Source organism: Podarcis melisellensis (genome assembly GCF_964234715.1).
Source record: "Podarcis melisellensis genome assembly, chromosome: 1".
In the NCBI taxonomy this organism is placed as follows: Eukaryota; Metazoa; Chordata; class Lepidosauria; order Squamata; family Lacertidae; genus Podarcis; species Podarcis melisellensis.
Genome location: NC_138528.1, coordinates 116201474 through 116227726, shown reverse-complemented (window position 1 = coordinate 116227726; position 26253 = coordinate 116201474). Strand labels below are relative to the sequence as shown.

Here is a 26253-nt window from a genome sequence, read left to right as displayed (position 1 = left end):
GAGCGTAAAAAACAACGCTTGGCCCAAATCAGAGAGGAGAAGAAGAGAAAAGAGGAAGAGCGAAAGAAAAAGGAAGTAAGAACTTTTCAAATTACATCTGTGAGATGATTGTATCCCAGCTTAATATATTGAGATAAATAAACAAAGGAGCTTTATTCACCTGCTTCACTCCTCCCTACATGTGAGGAGGCCAAGGTTTTGTTTAAGCTCACAGAAGCACATACATATAATGCTAAATTGTGGTTTAGCATTTGTGTGATCCAAGCATGTGTGTTACATGCTAAAAAAATAATTGAAAATAGCTTCATTCTTTTAACTGGATATTCATTAAAATGTATGTTATCTGATGACTATGTAGTGGATGAAAGATGACAGCTATGTGGCACGTTGGGTGAGGAAGAAGCTATCTGCATCTGTACTGTTATCATGAAGCTTGGCTTTGTACTCCAAGCATGGTCTTACTTCTGTCCTGTTCATAGACTGCTCCAGTAGCAGCTTAGTTTAGTAGCCATCAGGTTATGAGAACACTACCTGGCATGGCTCATCCTCCTGTAAGGGAAGGTTTTTCTCTAGCGGCATTACCAAAGGCAGTTCATTTATTCTTCGAGGCATTTTAATGCTGTGGTATGCTTGTGCAACAGCATTTGCATTCTGAAGTATTAAGATCGTAAAAAGAAAGAAAAAACTGTCCAGCATTCTTCTCTGGGATGGCTCAGTCAGTTGAGCCTGAGACACTTAATATCAGGGTTGTGGGTTTGAGGCCCATGTTGGGTAAAAGATTCTTGCATTAGACTAGATGATCCTTGCAGTCCCTGCCAACTCTACAATTCTATGATACTCGTATTCCTTTGGCATGCCAATATTGGGTATGTATGGTGTAATTGGACCCTATGGTAATGATTTAGCAATACTGGAAAAAATTAAAAATCCATATTTAAACCATTCTAATCAGTGTTGTACTATTTTTGGAATTAAAAAATCCATATTTAAACCATTCTAATCAGTGTTGTACTATTTTTGGAATTTTGGTGTACAAGCACAGGAAAACTGTTCAAAGTGGAAATATTTTGTTAAGACCCAAAGACAAGGACAGTATCTAAAATCACCTTAAATCATTCTGGTTTAATCTTAAGTTGACTTTTTTATGTTTAGTAAATAAAATTAGTGTGTTATGGTTAGAATTTTGGATTAGAACCAAGAAGACTAAGATTTAAACTCCTGAACAGCTATAAATTTCACCTGCCTGACGTTGAGCCATTTATTATCTCTCAGCCGAACTTGCCTCACAGGGTTTTTTAAAAAGGAAGGAGAGTGACATATGCCAGTTTGAGGCCCTTGGAGAAAAGATGCCTTATATATGTATTAAATAAAAATAAGAATGCAGTGCCATTTTTGTACTTTCTTGATCTTTAGCCAGTTACTTTGCAGTCTTCATATACTGGGAAATTGGAAGTTGGTACAAACACTGCCTTAAGTGCACAATTGGCAGAGATGATGTGTAGGTTTTTGACAAGCAGCTGGTATGAATCTTGGCTCTATTTCAGCAAAGCATTTAAGATCTGCTGAAGTTAAGCTTTGATGAACCAACAATCTTGAATGTAACTTCTGTGTAGTTGAACTGTACAGTTGTCAGATATCTCAGAGCACTATGTGATTGAACAATCCAGATAAGTCAATTAGAAGCTACATTTTTTCTCAGTACAATGCAAGACTATGGTTACAGAAAAGTAGCTGGCTGTTTTCTAATGGTTCTGTTTGATACAACTCGCTTTTTGATAAATATATAATATCCCGGATCTTTGAATTTGCATAAATCTCTGGAATGCAAAGGCTAACATCAATATCTTTAAAGTATTCACTAACGTTAAATGCCATAGCTGGCGATTAGGATTGAGACCATTTAGATGAGCTTTTTCTTGTAGATTTGGCATTAAAAAAGAAACAAACAACGTCCAGAAATCACAGAGTGGGGGTGGATTTTTTAAAAATATTGGCAGTTTTATATTTACTCATTAACATAGAAATCATATTTTTTCACACCTGCCACAGACTTGGTTGATATTTTCATTGAGCTATATCCTCCTGACGTTGACTGATTTTAGGGTAGACCCTTAGGCCATTTGTTGGTCTTCGGGAACTTGCTACAGTAATAAGCTTAAGTTCCTACCCCTATCCACATTTGCCTTGCTCTGTGTTGTGACCAAGAAATGGCTAGAGCAGGCACAATTCTTCCTCACTGACTTTATCAGTGAAATATAGATGCAATTAATATTACATGTATCCCATTTCTATGAAATGAAGTAATTTTTCTTTTAAAACCTTTTCCTTGCACATAAAACAAGTGGTATGTGAAAGTATGCACTGTCACATAACTTGTTATTTTTTTAAAAAAAATATAGACTGATCAGAAGAAAGAAGCTCTTCCTGTACAAGATGAGTCTGACCTTGAAAAGAAGAGACGGGAAGCTGAAGCCTTGCTTCAGAGCATGGGTTTAACGCCAGATGCTCCTATGGGTAAGAGTTATAAAGAAAATTTATCATGAATATCTCTCACCACCACCTTAGTGGTACTTCTATTAGCATGAAAGTTGTTACTCACATATGCATGTATCTGTTGTATGTTCATTATTGCCACAGCTTTTCTTGTGATGCTTCTCGTAACTTATTGCTTATATCTGATTTTAAATATGGCCATACGCAGATAAGTATAATTTGATCATTTATTGTTACAATATTTAGAGCATAATCCCAGAGCTTTAAAATTGTCCTATAAAACTAAATGCTAAAGTATCTGAGATATGAAAGTAATATGAAGGCATCCAAAGCTGGATTTGTTTAATTTATTCACACTATATTTCTAAAATATAAAAAATGTAATGTATGGATTGGGTGCAGGGTTCCCCAGAGAGGCTTCCTCTGGAAGAATGGTGGCGGTGGCTTTTTTTTGTCCATTTCTCCCTTTGCCCAGTACCCTCCCATGACACTTCCCATGATGTTCCGGAGGGTCTCCTGGCCTGGCAGAACAGTTCTGCTGGGTGAAATTGGAGGAAATTGCCTCTTTCCTTCCTCTTATGGGAGTATCCCATGAGTGGAGTTCTGCTTGTGGGAATTCAAGATTCAAGCCAACGTTTCTGTTATTTCTTAAAGTACCCTTTAAAAAAGTGTTCAAGCAGGATGTCTTAAACTATCTGCGGATTTAGCAAGTAGAAACAGGAATATCTTCCTAAACTGAACATATATTTGTAGTTAATATTACAGATGCCATAATGCTTAAAGGAGAGTATTTTCAAAGTACTTCTAGTAATTTTCCTTTTAAGTTGCTAAAACTTTTAATTGTTTCTTTTAAGCTATCTGTAGGCATATAAAAGGGACGCAGGTGGCGCTGTGGGTTAAAGCCTCAGCGCCTAGGACTTGCCGATCGAAAGGTCGGCGGTTCGAATCCCTGCGGCGGGGTGCGCTCCCGCTGCTCGGTCCCAGCGCCTGCCAACCTAGCAGTTCGAAAGCACCTCCGGGTGCAAGTAGATAAATAGGGACCGCTTACCAGCGGGAAGGTAAACGGCGTTTCCGTGTGCAGCTCTGGCTCACCAGAGCAGCGATGTCACGCTGGCCACGTGACCCGGAAGTGTCTCCGGACAGCGCTGGCCCCTGGCCTCTTAAGTGAGATGGGCGCACAACCCCAGAGTCTGTCAAGACTGGCCCGTATGGGCAGGGGTACCTTTACCTTTACCTTTAGGCATATAAAAAGGAGACGATAACTCTGCCACAAGGGGGCATTGTAACATTGCAAAAGATTAGATAAAAAGCCTACCCTGCATAGATATGATACTTTTTCAGTTCTTCTCTTGGAATAGGGCAGCTTCCTAACCAATACAAAATATATATTTTGTCCACATGTACCTTCCTTCCGCATCAAACACTGAGAGCCAGTATTTCCCAAACACAACATCCATCCTTTTGCCTTGTCGGCAAACGAAAAGGCGCCTCTTCTGCGGCCCAGGTGGGTTGGTGATCCTTAAGGGCTGCATACTCTGGCAGAAGATTGTGAGGGGCCCAGTATCCCCTGGTTCTTGATCCTCCTGCAGTCTTCGATCCACCACTCCGTCAGTGAACATCAGGAGGGAGAGGGATGAATTAGCATATGACCCATAGAACACCCACGTGCCGCTTTGGTGGTGTAATTGGTGATGTAATTCTTGGGCAGCAGTCCATAGCACCCTGTCACAAGTGAAGAGCCATAAATCCAGCCTTTGCTGGTGGTGACCTGCTCCACAGGAGACATGAAGTCCCTTGGGACAAGCTCCAGCTCATCATCGTTCTGCGGGGTGTATGGGTAGATCACCTGGAGGGTCTCATGATTGGCAAATCTAAGATCCTAGGAGAATATTCCAGCCATCCAGTCGCAGCCCAGCTTGACATCTATGCTCTGAGCTAACTTATCGAGCATTGGCAAGGGGCTGGCTTGGAAGTGATAGGCCAGTGTGACGTGGAGCTACTTCTTGTGGGGTTCCCCGTGAACATCGGCTTTAGAAGTGGCTTCCATAGCAAAGTCTGCAGCAAATTTATTGAGGACCTCGGTGCTGTCCTCCTTGACAACGTGATTCCTTGGATGTGATTCCTTGACTCCCTGGATGTGAGGGCGATCTGGCTGCAACATAAACATTTTTAGTGCAGTAGTATAACCGAGGCAGCCTCCTTTTGTTTATGTCTACTTTTCAAGCTAATGTACACTGGTACCTCGGGTTACATACGCTTCAGGTTACATACGCTTCAGGTTACATACGCTTCAGGTTACACGCTCCACTAACCCTGAAATAGTGCTTCAGGTTAAGAACTTTGCTTCAGGATAAGAACAGAAATCGGGCTCCGGCGGCGCAGCCGCTGGAGGAGGCCCCATTAGCTAAAGCGGTGCTTCAGGTTAAGAACAGTTTCAGGTTAAGAACGGACCTCCAGAACGAATTAAGTACTTAACCCGAGGTACCACTGTATTTCCAAATACCAAATAGCCTTTAATACTGCTGATGGGAATATTTTGAAAAGGAAAAGACACTAGTAGAACTTGGTAGCCATACTTTTATCAAATATAACTTCATTGGCGCTTTTGTTGGAAACTGCTTCCAAAATTTCAGGGCTGGTGGTGCAGGAAGGACCTTAATCTTTGGTGCTCCTGTGAAGATTATCATATTTGGCACTGGATCGTAACTGACCATACCATTTTATTAACAGGAGTAAGTCCTATTTTGTTCAGTTGGGCTTAGTCACCAGTTTTGTTATGCTTTGATCATTTTGATTTAATGTTTGAATTGGCAAACTCTCCTTGTTGTTCAAAAAACGATGAGCTAATTTTATTATTATTTATTAATTTTATTAATCGGCTGCTAATTCACGCAGGTGGCGCTGTGTGTTAAAGCCTCAGCGCCTAGGACTTGCTGATCGAAAGGTCGGCGGTTCGAATCCCTGCGGCGGGGTGCGCTCCCGTTGCTCGGTCCCAGCGCCTGCCAACCTAGCAGTTCGAAAGCACCTCCGGGTGCAAGTAGATAAATAGGGACCGCTTACCAGCGGGAAGGTAAACGGCGTTTCCGTGTGCGGCTCTGGCTCGCCAGAGCAGCGATGTCACGCTGGCCACGTGACCCGGAAGTGTCTCCGGACAGCGCTGGCCCCTGGCCTCTTAAGTGAGATGGGCGCACAACCCCAGAGTCTGTCAAGACTGGCCCGTACGGGCAGGGGTACCTTTACCTTTACCTTTAATTCAGCTTAAGTAGAGTATGTTCAGTTTTGCGTCATTAACAGACCAGTTCTAATTGTATTTATGAGGTAAATAGTAATAGGCTTCTGAGGTGGTAGGACAGATTAAACCACTTCAGACTATAGGTGAGTGATCACATTTTTAAAATACTTCCTGATCATTAAAGGGAAAGACATGCAGATGGAAAGCACCCTCACTGTGGAGTGGTCTGAACAGCAGGGAAATTCTTGCATAGGGGAGCATTTAAAATTCATGGGTTGTGCCCAAGTTGTTCTGTTCATGCAAGGAATTTCACTTGTGCAGTAGAAGACTCCCTCCACAAAATAATCGGCTTTAGGGGTCCAACTTTCTGGAGCAGACTTGGGAGCGTGAGGTGCATGTGGGGAGAGGAGTTGGAAGAGAATTTTTGTTGTACAAGTGGAAGTCGTCGTGTGAATGTGATAACATTTTTGGGCACAACTCCATGTTTCCGATCTGTTGTCTGCAGTGGTTTAAAATCTATTCTACCACTCTCTACTCTGGCTCAGGTCTCACTGAATTGGAAGCTATTTGCTTCCTAATCAATATTACATGTAAACTACTTTATTGGAGGAAATACTATAGTTTCCTCTAATAGAAAAAGGCACCTACAATATTTGAAGGTTCTAAACCAGAGCTTTCGAAACCTTTCATATTGATGACACACTTTTTAGACATGCATCATTTCATGACACAGTAATTCAGTTTTACTAGCAAACAGGAGGTTAAACTAACCACTTTCCAGCTGCCCTGGAAGGAGTGTGGGGAGCTTTTGTGCGACACACCTACACACACTGTCGCAACATACAGTTTAGAAAGCTCTGTTCTAAACCATCATACTGTTTAACAACCAATAGATGGCAGTAGCAACTAGTTAAAAACATAACAAAGAACTTGATTCAGCATGCCCCTCTTAGAATAATCAAATAATGGTTTGTGTCTGTCTCCAGGACTAAGTGTTAGTGCATATTCTTTTAAAATAACATGAAAATAGCAGTTCATTAAAAAACAATGTTTTGATTTTACTAGTCCTATAGAAGGATTAATGTGTTTTATTAAAAATACCTTTCCATTTCCAAGGCTTATATTTTCATATTTTGAAGACACTGAGCAGTGACGAGTAGCAAGGCATATGATTTTTAATATAGTGCTGTAGGATAAGACATTCTGTCCTTCCCCTTTCTGAAAATATTTCTTATAATCAGCAATTATATCTGCAATTGGAACACTTTTAATTCCTTTGTATAATTCAAATAAGAAATCTGTACATCAGTTCAACTGCATCAGCATAATGTTTATCGATTGACTGGCTTTTGAGTTTCCCTTTCACAATCAGAACTGCCTGAGATTTACCATGTGGGTTATGGGAGATGGGGGGAAAACTTTATTTGTCAATGCCACCTTCCCTTTCTATTTTGGAGGGTCCCCAAATCCTCCAGAGTAGCTTTTCTGGGGTCAACAGAACAAAGAACGAGTCTGAAAATTGCCTCTCCTTCCTCCAGCAGAAGCATCCTGTAAGCTGAATTCTTCTCATGGAAACTCTGAATCCAGCTCAATACATACTCCCATTTATCCTCAGTGAAAACAAAATTACTTATTGTGGGGATATTTGGCTCTGAAAAATGCAGATCTGGATAAAAACCAATGTAGAGTCATTAAAACTTGTACATCTTTATTGGATGTTGCACAAGCATAATTCATTGATAGGCACATGTTTTAGGTTGCATGCTGCTGCTTCCCATTTTACCATTCCAGTTGCACTAAATTTGAATCACAAAATGTTGTAAACAAACTTCCCTTTTAAGGTGAGGCTTTTAAAAATATAATGTTAAGAACTTATAAATCGAGGTTTGGCTGAAGAGAACAAACTGTTTTCAGTAAATAATTACAAGTTTAAACTGTGTTTTGGAGAAGAGCTTGTTTTATGACTCCTCACCCCCGCTCCAATAATAATTGGTATTATAAGATATAACAACCCCAAATTCATTGTGTAAATTTTAATAACATATTTCAGTTTCTGAATAACAGTTTTTTAGCAAAGTTTTAAACTGTAGAATCCTTATTATCCCAGCATTTTGTATAAAGTATACTTGCTACATAACCCCAAAATGCATTAAATGCTAAAAACTGCATGAGTCTCCAGCATGATATGTTAACATTGTCTTTTCCCCTTTTTTCTATTATTCATTTTCATCCATTTTATTTTATTTTTTGTTTACCATCACTTTTTTAATGCTTCCATGTTAAATTAATTTGGAAACATCCTAAGCTGTGCAACCTCTACGACTAGTAACAGCGGATACCTGTCTGTTTCACTATTTAGTCCCTCCTCCTATGTCTCCATCTTCGAAATCTGTGAGCACACCAAGTGAGGCTGGAAGCCAAGATTCTGGTGATGGTGCTGTTGGTTCTAGGTATGTTTTCTTAAAAGATTTCCGGATTAAATATGTTGGGGTCTCAAAAATGCAGTACAGTATTAAAATTGACAAGTGTTAACATTACTGAAAAAATAATTTTCTGCTTTAAAGGTATGGCACAAGCTCTCCAAACATGTCATAGGACCCAGCAGAACCCTCTCCTCAGAATGAGAGGCTGGTGTGATTTCCTATTTCCCCATCTAGCCTTCTCTTTCTAGTCCAGGTCTCTACCCAAGAACGTACTTTAAAGTTTACCAAAACTCTTGGATGACATCTTTGGTTACAGAGGAAGGGATAGATGAGGAAGTGGGCAGTGTGCCAGCATCTGGTTCTAAGTAATGAGCAATTTCCATATACTAAGGAGGGAGGGATTGTACCATATTTTTAATTCTAAAATACTTTAATAAATCACATAGCCAGTGTTTATCCAATGCTGCACCCCAGTTCATTGTTTCTTGCTACTTGTTTTTAAATTCAACTTATTACTCTGTATGCTCAAATATATCTCTCAGGAATGTTCTGATAGTTATTCATTTTACCCTGGGATTGCTATATCATCACTAGTGGGGGGTGCACACACGTACAGACATGCTTATGCGCTGAGCATTGGTATTTTGAGCAGATGTCAAGATCATCAGTGCCATGAGTCAGGTTAAACTGGCCTACATTAGGGTGTAAATTATCTCCCTGAAGAGCCCAGTCTCTTCCTAAAAATCAGTATTGTGAGAATTTAGGATTGGCTTTCTTGGCTGTATCCATGTACATGGAACATACAGTCTTAAGTTGAAATGGAAGTATCATTTCACTACTAGATATTGTCTCCTGGTGGGTCACCAGTAAGAGAAACTGTGTCATTCTGTATTAATTCATATGGTCATAGATAGCCTTAGTTTACCATCAACATGTGGTTGGGTGCAGTCATGTGCAGATGGAAATCACTTGTAGTGTAGTAGTTCAGTTGTGACTGTGGGCTTCATTTCTGCCATTTAAAAAACTTACTTTGTTTTGGAAAAAAAAAGAAAAATGATGGTATATCTGACCTGAGCCCTCAAAATAGGGTAGAGTTCCACTTTCTATTGGAAAATAAGGAAGTGTATCTTTAGGTTGAGCACCTAGGGGACAGAACGTATACTTTGTAAATTCCACAATCATCTGGCAATGAGGGAGCCACAGTAGCACCAGTCCTTCATGTGCCAGAAGGATTGCATGAGAATTTCTGGATCATACAGGAGAAGCCCATCTGGTGGCTTCTCCTGCGTAGTTTGGGGATTCTCGTATTACATTTGGTGGGGCATAAAAGAGCAGCTGTGCTTCTGTGACTTCCCTGCCATGAGAATTATATGAATACCAAGTCTTCCATCATGGGCTTCACCCAATAAATGGTGAAGCCATAGACACAACTGTGTCTATGGATGGGTGGAACACAGTTTCATTCACACAGTGTGAATAACACTTTCTCTCCTCACCCCTGGAGCTCCCTGCACTGCTCTGGAGAGTTGAGGGACCCTTCAGAGCAGATGCAGGGGGGTGCAGGGGCCAGGAGAGGAAGGGGATGTTCTGTTCTGTGAGTTATATCCAGTGGTGGTGCAAATGGAAGAAATCTTGTACCTATACCTGTATGTATGTATGTGTTGGTTGGACCACAGCCTGGTCCCAGGGGGTTAAGAGTTAACTCCAGATGTATGTTCTTCCATACAAAGCTGCCCGAGTCCTAAGATTGCCTTCAGATGCCCTGTTCTCCATCCTTCCAGCAGCAGTACAGGGCCTTTTTGGCTATGGTACCAAAACTAGAATTTCTTCCCTGGGAAAACCATTAGGTTCCCTTTTGTCTGCTTTAGGCAAGTTTTGAAGATTTATTCATTCAGGTGAATTTTTAATGTTAGCGCTCTGCTATTTTGTAAACTTGTTATTCTTTCGTTGCACTTCTACATTATTAATATTTTGTTGGATTGCTGGTGATTTTATTTTTGTGTGCTGCTTTGGTGCATCCTGTTGTAGAAAAGAGGGGTATGAATGAAATTTAATAAACAATTGGAGTAATAAATTTATAGTGAACAGTAGACCAGTTATTTTAATGCAACATCTATCTGAAATGATTTTCGAGTTTCATGAAAGCAACTTAATTACTTATCAGAAGACAAACTTATTTATTCAGAATTTTGAATGTGGTTAGTCATTAGAACGTCTGATATGTGTGCTTATTTATATTTGCTTTGTTTTTCTAGCATTCTAGCATTTTCTAGCATTTTAGTAGGCCACAAGACTAAAATGTATATAATTTTATTTATGTAGGTTAAAGCTAATGCTTGGTATGTTACTCTTATATACTATATAGTTGCAACTTGAAATATTTCCCAAATGGTTGTTGTCTTAAACCTACTTACAAGAAAGTAAATCTCAAATTCAGCAGACTTACTTCTGAGTAAACATAGTTAGTACTGCGCTGCTTAACTTGCTGAATGCTGCAACATTGGCTGTCTTGAGTTGGCTTTAAATTAAATGACATAAGCCCAAGGCAGTGCTTAACCCATAATTATAGCAATGTCACATCTTGGAAACACTAGCAGCAGTATATCCCAGTGGAAAAGTGCTTTTTCCTGCACCCAAAGGTTTATGTGTTGACTCATTTCCTTTACCAATATGACAATTTCCTGAACATATTTAATGCTTCGGGCAAGATCACAGTATGTTAACAAACTGGATCTCGGGTGACACCACTAAATCTATGTAGCTGTATAGTGTTAATAAACTCTTAAGATAAGTCAAAGCTTATCCTTGACTGAATGCATCTCTAAATACAGGGGCTGTCACCTATTTAAAGAAGTGTTAGGTGATTCAGTGTATAACTTTTAAATTTGCATACATTTGCATGTGTATAAAAGATCTGAGGGTAAAGAACCCTGCTCTTTGTTAGGACCTGATGCAACACATGCACATCTATCTAAGAAAAGCCATTTCTTCCGTGTGGGAAATAAGGGGGGGGGTGTCTTCTAAGGAAATACCTACCTTCCACAGGTGTTGAATTAAAATCTTATATTTAAATTAAAAACAATAACACTTTTTAAAACCTCAGTTTTAGCCGAGTAAAAAGGTTTTAATTAGTCTTACTGATTGATCAACAGAATGCTGTCGCTCTACTAATTGTTCTGAACTGTATGTTTCTATTTTAATTGGTATGATGCATGTATTGTTGTAGTAGCGCTGAATGTCCACTCAATTTCCACTAACTGATATTTCTGGCACTTTTAAAATATCTGAAGCCATGATATTATTGTAGCTTCCAATAGCTTTTAACATTTAATAGAATGTATTTGCTTCACTAATCTCTGGCCTTTTTTGCTAATGCTGCATGGTTGTTCTTCAACCTGTGTTGTCAGGACGCTGCATTGGGATACTGATCCATCAGTTCTACAGCTTCACTCTGATTCCGATCTGGGGTATAGCAGAGATTTTTTTTTTATCTTCCATCTTTGTTGTAATGATTGTCTTTTATATAACCCAAATTATTTCACGTCTTAAAATATAATATGTAAAACAATTTTAGCTATGCGTTTAAGGTTGCATCCAGATCATTAAGTGAAAGTGATGTATGATGTGCAGTTTATTGATCATCAGCTTCCACAAACTGTATGTTAAACCGGAAAAAGGTTTTGTGTTTGGGGAGAGCTGTTCGTTATATGACTGAACAAATTTGATCTGGTGCATGTACATTTCTGGATTGCAACCTCTGAATTTATATTCAGCATCTTAATGCAACTAATTTTCTAAAGACTTTTAATTTACTAATATACTAAATATTCTTGTAATTTTTTTTTTAATGACTTTATGACATCCATGTCAAGTCGTTAGTCATGAATGCCTTGTCTAAGTCTACATACCTTTGATAAAGCAATAATACTGGTCTTACAGGATTATTGAGATAATGTATGTGGCTTGCTTTGGGCACTTTGGGGGGAAAATATGTTGTATTTTTATAATAAGGGAAGAGGGCCAGTAATTTTGGGCGTTTGCCTTACTCATTGAGTGAAAACATAGGCGTTAATGTACATACATCTAGATCAGGGGTGGCTAGCCTATAGGCTGGATCAAGTGCTCCAAAATTTTTGGCAGTGAAAGTAAGTTTTAAAGTAGACTCAGAGCTGGGCCTTGGATAGAGAGCTCCTTGAGGAGGGATGCAAATTGTTCCCTTCACACAATCAGATTGGTCATTTGATGACCTGGGAAGGAGCAGTAACCTTCCTCAACTAGTCTGCACAGATCAGACGAGAAGGAGGGACTGTGTGCTGGTTTGCAGGTGAGAGGTGCTTGCAAGTGTGGGGTGGTTGTACTCTCTTGGCCATACACACCACTGGCATGCAGCCCCTGGAAGGTTTGTCAAGGGTGAATATGACCCTTAGCCAAAAAATGTTAGCCACTCCTGATCTCGGTCAAATAGTTCCCTGGGAATTTTGCCAATTGGTGATTGATGAGGTATTGCAACATATTGTTTTATTAACTGCATTATATTATTTCAAGATGGTAACACAGTTTTCTGCAAGTTAAATTGCAGTTGTGTTGCATTGGCACAGAATTTACACATTTTACATTGGCTTGGTCCAGAGGCATGCTGTTCAAATGAAGTGGGCAGAATGTGGCTTTCCCATCCCTAAAAAACTTCTCATGGGGGCTGGAGTACACTACTGAATGGAGTGGACTGCAGCACGGGAATCTGAGGAGGTTCCTACTGTTGTTTATGGAGGAAATTTGTTTAAAACTCAGTGCATACCAGTTATATGGGCTAGCGTTTCTGCCATCTGAAAAAGCAGCATAACAAACAAATCAGTTTCTTGACATTTTATTTACTTTCCTTTGTTTCCCCTTCTGTGCTGTCTTTTTATTTTAAAATAAAAAGATGTATAATTCAGCAATAGTTAAATTTAATACTTGTTTTATAGAGATGATGGATTGTCTGACTTTCCACAAATTTGTTCTGTGTAAGTTGCATGAATTGTAGTTGCATTATAACTTTCTCCATCATTTTTTTTTAGACGTGGACCTATTAAACTTGCAATGTCTAAAATTACACAAGTTGACTTTCCTCCTCGAGAAATGGTCACATACACAAAGGAGACCCAAACACCAGTTATGACTCAGCCAAAAGAAGGTGAATATGACTTACTCTTCCTATTCCTTTGTTTTAAAAACCCCGCATGAAGAGGGTGAGATGGGTCATGCCACAGGGGAAAATTCCAAAACTTATTTTGTGAAAATACAGGAATAGAAATGTTTGCAGGACAAGAAATTACTATTTTTGCATGTGACTTTGGGGTTTGATAGAATATTGGCTTATTCGTTAGATGATCTGTTCCTTAACTCTACAAGTTGCATCCAGATTTGGGACTTTTTTAGGCTCCATGGACTGAATCCTAATCAAAATTTATTCTCATGGGCCAGAATTGACAGGTGTGCAGGGCTGCTCACTTGTCAATCACCTGGTGTCACAATGTTGTTGGGTGATTGAGCCATTTGAAGTTCTGAAGTTAGGGCTGTGAAAACCTGATCCAAAGAGTTGAAGGAGGAGAATCTTTCTAGAACAGTGTGAGGGGCTGCAATAGGAAAGAGCACTTGGTGAAAATCACTGATCCACCATCTTCCTCCAGCAAGGAGTCTCCACTGGATCCTGGTTTCCTATGAGCAGAATGAGCCCTTTCAATTGTGGAGGGCACATCTGGATCCGACCCTACTTATTTTAACGACGTTCTCTTTTATCAAATTAAAATATATCCTTCAAAGATGAATAATACTTTTTGTTTCTTTTACATAAGGTGTAAACAGTGGAACTAATTATGATAACGAATGCAAAGAAGGCAATTACATATAACAGTGAGAGCCAGGCACTGTGACTTTTCTGAAGCTCTTGTTACAATGCAGTGTTCGAAACTCCCATTGTTCTAGGCGCATTTTGTGACAGGGAATTTCATTAGCGCAAGCAGTTTCTGAGCTGTGGGCGCAATACTGTGTCTAAGATTTCAGATTAAAAGGAGGACCTTTTTCTGCCCCACTACTTCCAGCTACTCTCTGGAGAAGAGACCCTCTTAATAATATTGGGGGTGAGCATGGGAAGGACTAGACCATGTGAAAAATGAACATAATATTTTAGCTGCAGATCATTCCTTTTCAGCTTTGTATTGTTATAAAAAAGCACACCTAGACGTTCTGTTGTTTCGCCAATAACCTAGGTTTAAGGTGCCATTTAGCTCCTAGCTTTCATATCTCAGTTTCTAATGCTGTTACAGTGCCTCTGGGAGCCTAATGGGCAAGCCATATGCTAAATTGAACAGTGCGTTTCTTCTTTGGCAATGGGAAATGCTGCAGCAAAAACTAGAAAGTATCAAAACTCTTTAAGTTCATATGGTCCTTGCCTGTGCATACACATGACTTTGGCTTAAGCCTTGTATGGCTGTGACAACATGAGGAACGGAGGAACAGAAAAGTGTATTTGCTAGTATGTTTGGCTATATAATTCAAGGAATAAAAGTTTCTGCTGTATATCTACAGTCTTTGATGCCCTGTCTTTTAGTTCAAAGAATTTACAAAGTGAGTTTTAATGAAAGGAAACATACTTAGGATTTCAGCTTTAAAAGAAGACAGGCTAGCTCAAACTGCATCTGTAGAAAATGTTGTTTAATGAAGACACTTCTATAGTTTTGACTTCATTTGGTTCTGTAGCTAGAGTTTTCATTTAGAGGTATAAGGTCATGTGCTTTCTCCATCATTGAGACATCTGCTTAATTGGGTGCAGTTTAATTCCATGATGATAGTTTTCTTCTGCTTGTCTCATGTGAGCAGATCTGACTTGAGTATATGAATACCAAGAGTGATGGTTCGTTTTCTTTTTCATGAAGTTGAGTTTGGCTGAACTAGTTTTCAGTCAGAATTACAAATGAAATTGATCCTTGGCCATGCTGTAATTTCATGCAAAAACAAACAAATTGTGCAAATGTCCACCCTTAGAGGTTACAGATGGGACATGGTACTATCTTTCTTTATCTTCCATAGAAAACCTAGGAAGCAGCATCGGTGCATTAAGATGCACATCGTGCCCAGTGTGTGGGGAACTTGTAGAATTGGGTACAGAAGTAAAGATCCATCTCTTTCTGGAATCTGAAAATGATTAGAAAAGTCATGGAGGATAGGTTCATTAGTGATCATCTCATGCTCAGTGTTCGTATGTCTGTGACTGTTGGATGCCAGAAATGAACAACTGGAGAGAAATCACTCCATAATTGCTCTATTCTATACACATCCTCAAGCATCCATTTCTAGACACCGTTGGAGACAGAATGTTGGGCAGATGGGCTATTGGTCTAGCCCAGTATGACAATACTTATGTTCTTAACCACAGCCTGTCCATCTAATTCTTCTTAGAGTGCTCCCACAGTAAAATAACATTTCTGGATAGAATACTGTGTGTTAACCGAAACTTGCGTATCTTCTTCCAGCTATGTGCTTTTGAAATAGGATTCAATAATCCCAGAATATGAGCAAACAATTCCAAAGCAGTGAGAGAATAAAAGGTGGCGCAGATACTTGTTTCTCTTAATTGCCAGTGCCAAGTTCTGTTGTAGAATAGTCAAGTGAGCTCAAAATACAGTATAGTATAACGTTGATCTCCTCCCAATCCATCTTTCTGCTGTTTGCTTTGAACTGAAAAGTACATAAGGGATACATGTCCAGGTTACGATAGTCACTAGAGATTTGGGTGTTGATGTTTATCTTTGGGGAATACAGAGTGACTTCAGATGGCCTGCCAGTTATTCACTTATATCAGTAAGAGTCAGATACTGTTGAATGAAAACCTGTAGTTTTCATAGTAGTTCTTATAACCTGTAGTTCTTATAGTGTTACTGATGGGTGTCACTGTCAGTACTTTGATGTTCAGAACTTCTAAAATAATGAGAAAAGAAAGAAATAAGGCAAATTGTGCTGCTCTTTACATCCATATTAAGCAATACAGTTCAGATTCAACAACTTTTCTCACCATCACTGAGACACTGAGGCAGAGAATGTTTTTCTGTTAAGGACTGCTTAATCTGGTAGCAGGGACCAGAGCCAGAAATGGATAGAGTTTGTTTCATTGCAGGATTCCATAATGCGCTCTCTGTCTCTGTATCACTGTCTGGAAGGCTGCAGGTTCCCTACTGCTATTTCTGATTTAAAAAATAAAATCATGTTTTGATATTGTCAAACTTTGTATGTCTTAGCTATATGAATTCAATATGTGGGCTTGTGTAATAAAAATAATGTCTGAACAGCACAACACTTCCCAAGTGGAACTGTTTTTAAGAGATATTTTTGACTTCGTACCTGCCTAAAATATAAAATGAAATACAGATGGCAAATGTGATCTGAAGACACCTTCAGCTTAACAAAAGCCACCCATTTCACAGATGATTTAACTTTGATTAACCTACACTGCAGCAACAGATTACACAGGCAACTGGAACTTCACTCTTGAGTGTTATTGCTGGGTGCTGTCTAATTTACAGCCCTGCTTTTCTTTCCATCTCGCCAAAATACATCACAATTTTGATGTTAACGCAAAGTAAGAATTCACTGGTTCATTAAACTTGAATTTACCATTCATTGACAAGGGATTTGGCATTTTAAGAAGTAACTACTACTTTTACACATATTTAATGCTTGCCTTATAACCTTAGATCCTCTGTCAAGGGAAAAACACAGAATTAACCACTTAGCATAGTGTAATGAATATTCATCAATAAAATGATTTGACATACAGCTCCACTTCTCATTGTTATGTTCTTATGTGGCTATTAAAAGTTTTTAGTGAAAGGTTTAAAAGAATGTGAAATAATCCTAGATAGGGAATAATAAATAGGCTAAAATAACAAAAGAAGTGAGGCTGGAAATAGGAACTCCTCAAGAATTTGACTTGAACAAAATCCAGAACGAGTACAGCTGCCCTTGTCATCTAATAGATGAAGAATGGTCTACTCTATTTAATGCAGTCATACTTTAATTCATACATTGACCTAGTTTGCATGTCACGTTAAACCATAGTTTAAAATGACCAATAATTCATATAAATGAGCAACATCCTAGTGCGCCCTCCTCAGAAGTTCCCCACCCCACCTCTTGTGTCTCTGAATGAAGCAAGTCAAAGTCTGGCATCCATGTCTTCCAAAATTGGGTTCTGTTTTTTTCTCCTCAAACTAACCCTACTGTTCATGGTTTGCTTGGAAGAAGAATGATCCCAGGTTCAGATAACATGACATTCTAGACTCTGGTGCATTAAGAGCTGCTGAGCAGCCTGCACTAGCTAACCTGTGGCCCTTCAGATTTGTGGACTAAAGCTCCTTATCGGCTCCAGACAGCTTGACTAATCGTCAGGTATGGTGGAGTTGTAGCCCAGCAGCATGTGGGGCAGCACACAGGATAGCCACCCCTTTTAAATGATTGTTTACCGCTGGCATCTTGTATGCCACCTTCCGGCAACTCCTGCAGCCAAGCTGGTGCCAAACATACTGCTCTGCTTTCCTTTGGACCACATCAGTGATGCCGAGAGGTCTTGTTTTCTGGGCAGCCCAGGACTTCAATTTACACTGTCCAGGCTTGCACCTCAGAGAGGTGACTACAGTGCTGCTAACACAGCTAAAATAACACAGGATGCAGCAGGTACAAGTTACTGGTCTCTGCAGCCACAGCAGGCACTGTGATTCTCCAGCAGTTTGACTTCACCCCCAGAAGCACACTCCATTGTCTCTTGAGATAGACTGATGCCAACCAGAAAAGAATGTAGAATAGCCAACATGGTAACATCCAGGTATTTTGGACTGCAATTCCCAAGGTGCCTGACTCTTTGTCATGCTGGCAAGGGCTAATGGGAGTTATAGTCCACAACTTCTGGAGTGCACAACTTTAGCTACCCCTTGCTTAATGTGTCAGGCAAACTGGGCTATCATACTGCACTACTATATTTGAATACATTGGATGTTAAAGAGGGGTGGCAAGCCTTGGTCATTACGAGATTGACTTCCCAGATAATATGCTTTTGGGGGAATGTATGTTAGTGAGAAGAAATAGTTGTACAGCTTTGGGTCTGTTTGCATAACCTGTTCACAATATGGTGGTTTTATTTTTGCCATCAGTGTTCACTGCTTTATGAAGTAACAAACAGAAAATCAGTTCTTATACCTGAGGTGCCTACAATCTAAAATTCAACAACCGGGGAGGAGATGTAAGTAAGAATGAGGGTGGGAGGACATGTGCTCATGTACACGTATTTAAGCTTAGTTTTAGCAGGAATTTAAAGCTAAAGGTTGATCAAAAACCTTCACCAAAGAGTTGTATTTTGAGGCAAAGGTTGAATGAAGGGGGATGTGTGCTGTTACACAGATGTTATGGACAGAAAGAGTACCAAGAGAGAAGGCAAACTTGTTTAAAGGACCAGTGACATTTGGATGACCATGCATGGCAGAGATGGAGAAGCAAAGGCAGTAGGCAGGGGTGTTTTGTAAGATGCGGGCAGATCAACAGAAGACTATGGATTGCCTGTTTTTTGTTTATTACTACTTTCTAAAACATTTATTAGCCACTCTTCAGTCTTAGCTTGCAAAGTGGAATACAGCATTGGACATAAAATGCAGTAAATATAAGAAAATAACAATCACAAGTTGTAGGAGTTAAAAGTCCAGTGGAAAAGAAGGGCAGACAACATAAAATTCTTTGGCAAATAACTTTTCAGCAGGTGCAGAAAGGGTTGTGAAGACACCACCCGAGCCTGCCTTGGAAAGGTTCCCCAGTTGAAAAGGCCTCCTCTCCCATTGCTACCTACCTAACTTCAGATATCAGAGGGATATGGAGCAGGTTCATGCAAGAGCAGGTGATCCTTGAAGTATGCTGTCAGACTCATTTTGCCATCAGCCCAAATGGAAAATAATAGTGACCCAACTCACAGGAGTCAGAGAATTACAGGATATGTGTGGCTGTTTTATCATTGCTTGCATTTTGCCCTTTACTATTTTGTTTGCTTTGAAAGTAAGTAATTTGTGTTGGATGCAGAAGATGGCAGGAAGCTGATGTGGGAATTTGAGGAGGTAATGGAAGAGGTGAATTACTTTGGCAGTAGACTGCTGGATAGAGTTGAGACGGCTGAAGCGGAATAATTGAAAGCCAGAGAGGACAAGGTTGCAGTAGTCAAGGCAAGAGAAACCTGGGGTGTGAACTAGACTTTTCATCAAAGGGGAAAGAATTTTGATGAATTCATGGAATCATAGAACTGTAGAGCTGGATCTTAGCATCTAGTCCAATCCCTTCAGTGGAGGAATATTTTGCCCAACGTGGGGCTCCCACCCCTGAGATTAAGAAGTTCCTGCTCCACCAACTGAGCTATGCTCAGGTGTATCAAGTATGTATCAAGGATGAGGGGCCTGTTGTTAGACTCTAAATTCTATTATTTGGCTAATGCCAGGGGTGATGGGAGTTGTAGTCCATCACATCTGGAGGACCACAGGTTCTCCATCCCTGGTCTGCATTTTCACAGTGCTGTACAGGAGAAGACAACTCAATTTGGCAAGTTAACTGATTATAGGGAGCAATGGAGAGGCAGTGAGGAGTTTAAAATGTGATCCCCATTGTACCACTCACAAGGATATCTTTCACCTTGGTGAAAAATGGACAGAGGGGTCATCTCTGACATCATGTTGAGCTTCAGAGGCACTTGGAAAACAGCGGGTACTGCTTCCAAGTGCCAGAGGCTTAGTACAACGCCAGGGAGAGTTTTATCCCCAAGTTGGGGAGGGCATTCATGGCAACCAGAAATTTGTTACTAGATGCTAAAGTCAGCTAAAACTTGTAGAACAGCAGAAGGAATAATTGAAATCAATCCTTTTACGCTGCAATGGTGGAATTACGGAATGAGTTGTATGTAGATAGCAGCTTGAAGTGAAGTAACATTTCTGTTTCTATTTTGTTTGCTATGAGTGTTAATAAAAACTAGGTTAAGGGGAAACTGTCTTCTGGCTACACTGTGGTTGGTTTGATTCCACTGCCAGTATGCTATTAAGTAATCTAATGTGACCATAATAGGGTGAAAGTTCCCTGTCATCTATATGGTGGCACATACGTACATCTAAAAATACGGTGTCTTAACTGGAGATGAGAAACTGCTCCAGTGCATCTAATGTATATTTAAGTAATTGCTGTTATAACATATCTAGCGCTGGAATGCAGCAATAGTAATTCCTAGAGACTGACAGCAAATGTAGAGTATTACGTGAGAATGAGTTTGGATCTTGTTTGCATAATATGTGCCATCTACGCTGAAAATGTGAAAAGGGAGGGGCAACTAGCGACAAGATCTCTTCTCTGTAATATTTGTAAAGGATGAGGTCACTTAGGCACTAAAGGGCTGACCATTTGCATTTAACAAGGATTTGACTTCTGTCACTGAAAATGGTACTTAGGAATCAGAGTGCTATGACAGAGCTGGGAGGCTGGAGTTTAATTTTAGTTTTATGGCATTAAAGCTTGAAACAACTTAGAAAGGGTGAGGGGGAATGCATGCTTTGTAGTCTCAGTGGCATTGTTTGCCGCAGCAAGTCTGCATGCAAAGGAAAAAATCCATGCTTAATTCAACCAAATTATTTAATCCAATCATTGTCTTGTAATTTGCTATTTGCAGTGCTTCATCTATTAAATGAAAATTAAGCATTTATCAATTTTCCCTACACCAGTGCTTGGGGAGAAATCTTGTTTGAGGCACACGGCACAGAATCGCTCAGTTATCCAGTTTTCTGATTAATAGTCCATTGTATGTACAAATTCATCTTAAAAGGAGCAGTGTCTTTCTGCTTCTCTGTGTGATTATTTTGCCCAGAAAAGCTTTCATTTTTTTTAAGTAGCACAAAAGCTGTAATTGGCATGCTTTGTAAGGAAATGTCAATGTGCAAGAGAGTGGAGATCACTAAGAATTCTTTTACGCGTTCTTTCCCCTTTGCACCACCGCCTCCTCAGCAGGGTCACTGAGATCACTAGCTTTTCTTGAAATGGCCATTTTCACTGGCAGGTGCATTATACCCTGTATTTTCAGATTGTTTTTCCATTCTGAATGTTTGGCAGGTTGATTGCTCTGGCTGCATTGACGGAGAAAGGGCTGACAAATGCGGTTGGGCTGGCTGAAAAGACAGTGATTACTGTTTTCCTTTGTGGCTGATTGAGGCCCTTGAAAGGAAAGATTTTAACCTTCACCATTTGGTTCAGAAGTATGAGCATATATTGAAATCATTCATGCCATTTATCCTAGTTCTGTAAACTTGTCAGAACGTAAAAATCGCTCAATTTCATATAATGTGGGATTGGCATACGTCATTATCATTTTGATTAAGTTGGAGTTTGTATTATTGTGTGTTATATAGTGTCATTTAAAGCATTTGTTCCTTCAGGTATGGATATATTTTTATTGCCTAAACTAGGGAATTGGGAATGTTTTTTTCCTCTCCTAGATCTTGCTTCAGCCTATCACTATGTGTGTGGTTTGGCAGCTGGTAGGCCCTACAAGCTGTATTTTTGTTTGCAGGGTAAAGGCTTGTCTGTAGACCTCCTGGAGAGCTAGTAATTGCACAGGCTTGCCATTGGAGAAAAAACATGATTGGAAGCAGTCAGGCAGAAAAATGCTGTGCCATCCCATTGCCACCTCAGAGCAGGGAGAGACAATCCCAGCAGTACCATCTGGTTGCTGCTGTCTAGTCAGCTGGCCTGGCTGCTGGGACCAGAGCTTGGCAGCTGGTTCCCATCTCTTGACCAGTCTTCGTTTTTTTTTATCCCCCATAGGTGACTTTGAACATGGGTCACAGGGATGGCTGCAACAAACACGTCCCTGTTGAATCCTGCCTCATTACTTGTGACGAGGCGTGCTGCCTTTCTCTTGCAGACAGATGACATAGTTCTTTAACCCAAAAAGAAAAGAAAAAAAGTCTTTTGAGAAACCTACCCCTGGAAACAGAGAAGGAAAAGGCAGTTGCAATGTATATGCTGTAACACTTGCAGTTTTGAAAGTTGTGTTTTAGGGTGTCCTAATTCAAAGTAATGCAAAAAAGAAATAAAGTAAAAAGCAGGCTTCTCAGTATTCCAGAACATCAGCAGCACGTTATTTGTTGCAATTAAGGAACAACACATTTTGCTTTTTAAATTCTCATTGGCAAACATGATAAGGATAATGAGGCTTGCATTTGGAATGACAGAAAATAAAATGTAATCTGTCTGTGCTATTATCTTTAGGAAAATTTGCTTCTCCGACTAGCATCCTGAAAACTAATGTAAGCCATCTTTCCTGTATGAAAAAACCATTAGACACTGATGGTTCTATATCACAAGGAAGCAGCGACTCTGTGGGCTATTTAAGACACTTGATTTCTTTATTCAGCAGCATTAATATGTCAGCACGTTACATAAAACTGTGGTTGCATATGCTGTCTTGAATGACAAATGCTGGGTAGAGGTTAGGAATTCAAAATTGAAATCTCTGAATAGTTTCTGGGAGGTTTTACTGTAGATTGCACAGGCTTACATTTTGTGAATTTGTTGTGAAAATTGTGGTATGTCCAGCTTACTGTCATCTCCTTTAATAAGTGCAATTCCTGAATTAAACTATTGCATTCTAGCAAAAAAGCTGCTTTAGGTAGAATATATAATATATACACAAAACTGTTTTGCCTGACATAGCATTGCACAGTGCTCAGAATGTTGACAACCTTGCTCTTTTCAGATGAAGAAGATGAAGATGATGCAGTGGTACAAAAACCACCAGTTGAGCCTGAAGAAGAAAAAACATTGAAAAAGGAGGAGGAGGAGGAAGGTACAAATGTATCATAACACATTTAAACTATTGCTCAACTTTGTGTCTCTCTTTAATAGGTGCAGAATTATAAAGAAGGTTTATATAATAATATAAATACAGTGTGTGAAGATTTTTTTTAATGTACAGAACTTAAATAATTGTTTTTAAAATCTGAACATACACTTATTTTAAAGATTAGAATGATTTTATTTGTAGTCTGCCATCTAAAAATAAAGCTCCAAATCTGTTTCCCCCAGTTGCCCCTCATGAACTGACAGAAGAGGAAAAGCAACAAATTTTGCATTCTGAAGAATTTTTGAGCTTCTTCGACCAATCAACAAGAATTGTGGAAAGAGCTCTTTCTGAGCAAATTAACATTTTCTTTGACTACAGTGGGCGAGACCTGGAAGAGAAAGAAGGGTAATATGGGAATCTTACAAATGTGTTGCTAGGTTTGTTTTAATCTTACTGAAAGTGATCCTAAGTCTGCCCTCTTCAATTGTTCTTGCAGAGAAATTCAGGCAGGTGCTAAACTGTCCCTAAACAGACAGTTTTTTGATGAGCGTTGGTCAAAGCATCGTGTTGTTAGTTGCTTGGACTGGTCATCTCAGGTAACAATAACACTTCATTAAAAACCATTCTTCTAGAAACTCTTTAGCAGACGTTATTCTCATTTACCTGCAGTTGCAGTGTCATCGTGTTTATTTAATGCACAGTTGCTTAATTCATTGCGCAAAAAGAAAGAATAATGTGCAGAAGGCATTGCTAAGGCGTAACAGAAGTGTATGAGTTGCAAAACTGAGCAGTCTGCATATATCAAAATAGAAGACAACTCTTCCGTGTCTACTGGTTCTGAATTGTTGGTTTAATTTTGAAATTGCTATTCTAGCTGTAGCTGTCTAGTTAACAAGGTTGACCTTAGTAGCTTAATTTTAAGTCATATGATAATTGAAGTTGGCTGATCTTACCTCTGTAAGCAACAATCTTCCCTTTTGTTCTCAATTACTTTTTGAATCCAGTATCCAGAGTTGCTGGTAGCCTCTTACAACAACAACGAAGATGCTCCTCATGAACCTGATGGGGTGGCCCTTGTGTGGAACATGAAGTACAAAAAAACAACTCCAGAGTATGTCTTTCATTGCCAGGTATGATGTGACTTCCTGCCTTGCCAGACTAAGAATTTTATGTTAATGAATGTGGACATGAGCCGCCTTCTACTTGTCAGCATAATGATTTCATTGGGCAGGCCTGAACTTTAAACCGCTTGTGTTTGCAAATACATGTCAACATCTGAGGAATCCATTAATCCTTTTTAAAGGTTCGTCTATAGCAAGCAGCCTTTCTAACACCATTTGGATTATTTAAGTGTGTTGCAGTTCTGTATTTCGTATTCTGAATGGATAAAAGGAAGCTTCTTTTGTGTGTCAAATGCAAGGAGATGTTTTAAGAACTGTGGTCTTAAAATGTGCGACGAGACCTGTGAATAAAAATGTTCGTAGCCCGAGGATTTAAAGCAAGCTAAGTTAAAACACATGTTTTCAGGCGGAAAAACTGAGATCCAGTTTTTTAAAAAATGGGTTGGTGGAAAGTTAAAAATGTACTAGTCTAGTTTGCTATTGTGTTTTTCAAAATCTCACAATTCTGAAACTTCACAAACCATTGCTAAAATGTAATGTGATATTGTAACATCATTCTATTGTAACATCATTCTAATGTGATATTGTAACATCATTCTAAAGGTTTCAGTAACAATTGAAATATAGAAAAAGCATTTACTTTTCTTTTTTGCCGTTACAGTCAGCAGTGATGTCGGCTACATTTGCAAAATTTCATCCAAATTTGGTGGTTGGTGGCACATACTCAGGACAAATTGTGCTATGGGATAATCGCAGCAATAAGCGAACACCAGTTCAGAGAACTCCCCTTTCAGCTGCTGCTCACACGGTAGGGAATGGAATATCAATCCCCCCCCCCCAAATTACTTCCTTATTCTCAAATTAACCCATTAATGTAGGATGAGTAGTGATATCTGTTACTATGTTTTGAAGGCTGCAAACAATAAGCATTCATATTTTGCAGCATTCTATGTTAAAAAATATTCTATGTAAGGCTCTTATATTAGAAACCTTTTTTTAAAGTTAGGTCTTCACGTGCTTGTTTTTATTAAATTCTTCAGATAATCAGATACAAATTCAGCTACCCTTTCTCCCCCAAAGGCAACCCACCACTGAATATTGCTCAGCCCTAAAGTATTCCCACTTATCCACGTGTGCTTTCTCCAGTTTCCAAGTGCTCTCTACATTTATTAGTATTAGACATGACGTTGTATCTGTAACTGTCCATTTGTACCCACATCCATATTCAGAGGCATATTAGTTCTACTAGGAAAACATTGAGCTGTAGAAGTTACTAATTATGCTTTCAACACAGCCTGTCTGACCAAGGAGCTCACTTAGCTATGTTCTGTGCTTTGTGACCATTGATAAAGTATATAATACTTTTTAAGGACTTATAGCAACTCCTTTCAATGCCCCCCCATCTCCTTTAGTTGCATTTTAACCTATGCTCAGTCCCTTCTTCATCACAGCTTTTGTTTGCCACTCTTCCCTCCGCCCCACTGCCCCAATAAATGGCATAGTTAACTCTTGACAGCACCGTTTGTGCTTTCAGCTAAATTTGTAACACTACAGAAGGGCTAGGCACCTTGCACACGAAACTCAAACCCCTGTTGGGGAGCATCTGTGGAAAGTGAGCTAGGTACCCAGATAATCTTGTCTATTTTCTCAAATGTCATTTTAAAAGCTAAATTTTGCACTTGCGCTAAGTTGTCTGTAAATTACCCTGACGAAACATTGCTAATCTACGTGGCCCACTTCTGCTTTAGCATCCTGTGTATTGTGTGAATGTGGTGGGGACTCAGAATGCCCATAACCTTATCAGCATCTCGACTGATGGAAAAATCTGCTCGTGGAGTCTGGATATGCTTTCGCAGCCACAGGTAAAACAATCAAACGCTGCTTCTATGTGATCCGTGTGCAGTCTCACACCAGAGTTCTGTGCATGTGCAGAAAATAATTTTAGAACATTAGCATTTTGATGGGATTGGCTTCTCCCATTTGCAAGGTGCACGTTCAGCTCTGCTTTTACTGCACCATGACAGTGTCACCAAGGGACTTTTTCTCCTGTTAGCAATTACCTTAGTCTTGCTTGGCGAACAAAACATTTTGGTTGGTTCT

The 26253-nt window shown here is 39.5% G+C and overlaps 1 protein-coding gene across 1 annotated transcript in view; it reads left to right on the top strand.

The window, feature by feature from the left end:
• Positions 1-6: 6 nt before the first annotated feature.
• Positions 7-26253, top strand: part of DYNC1I2 (dynein cytoplasmic 1 intermediate chain 2) — a 33532-nt gene continuing 7285 nt past the window's right edge. The window contains exons 1-11 of the mRNA XM_081927497.1: positions 7-75; positions 2400-2514; positions 8085-8175; positions 11556-11615; positions 13206-13321; positions 22946-23035; positions 23275-23437; positions 23529-23628; positions 24037-24162; positions 24815-24961; positions 25902-26015. Of these exons, the coding sequence (XP_081783623.1) occupies positions 2487-2514; positions 8085-8175; positions 11556-11615; positions 13206-13321; positions 22946-23035; positions 23275-23437; positions 23529-23628; positions 24037-24162; positions 24815-24961; positions 25902-26015 (1035 nt within the window). The 5' untranslated portion in view covers positions 7-75; positions 2400-2486. The remainder of the gene's footprint in view (positions 76-2399; positions 2515-8084; positions 8176-11555; positions 11616-13205; positions 13322-22945; positions 23036-23274; positions 23438-23528; positions 23629-24036; positions 24163-24814; positions 24962-25901; positions 26016-26253) is intronic.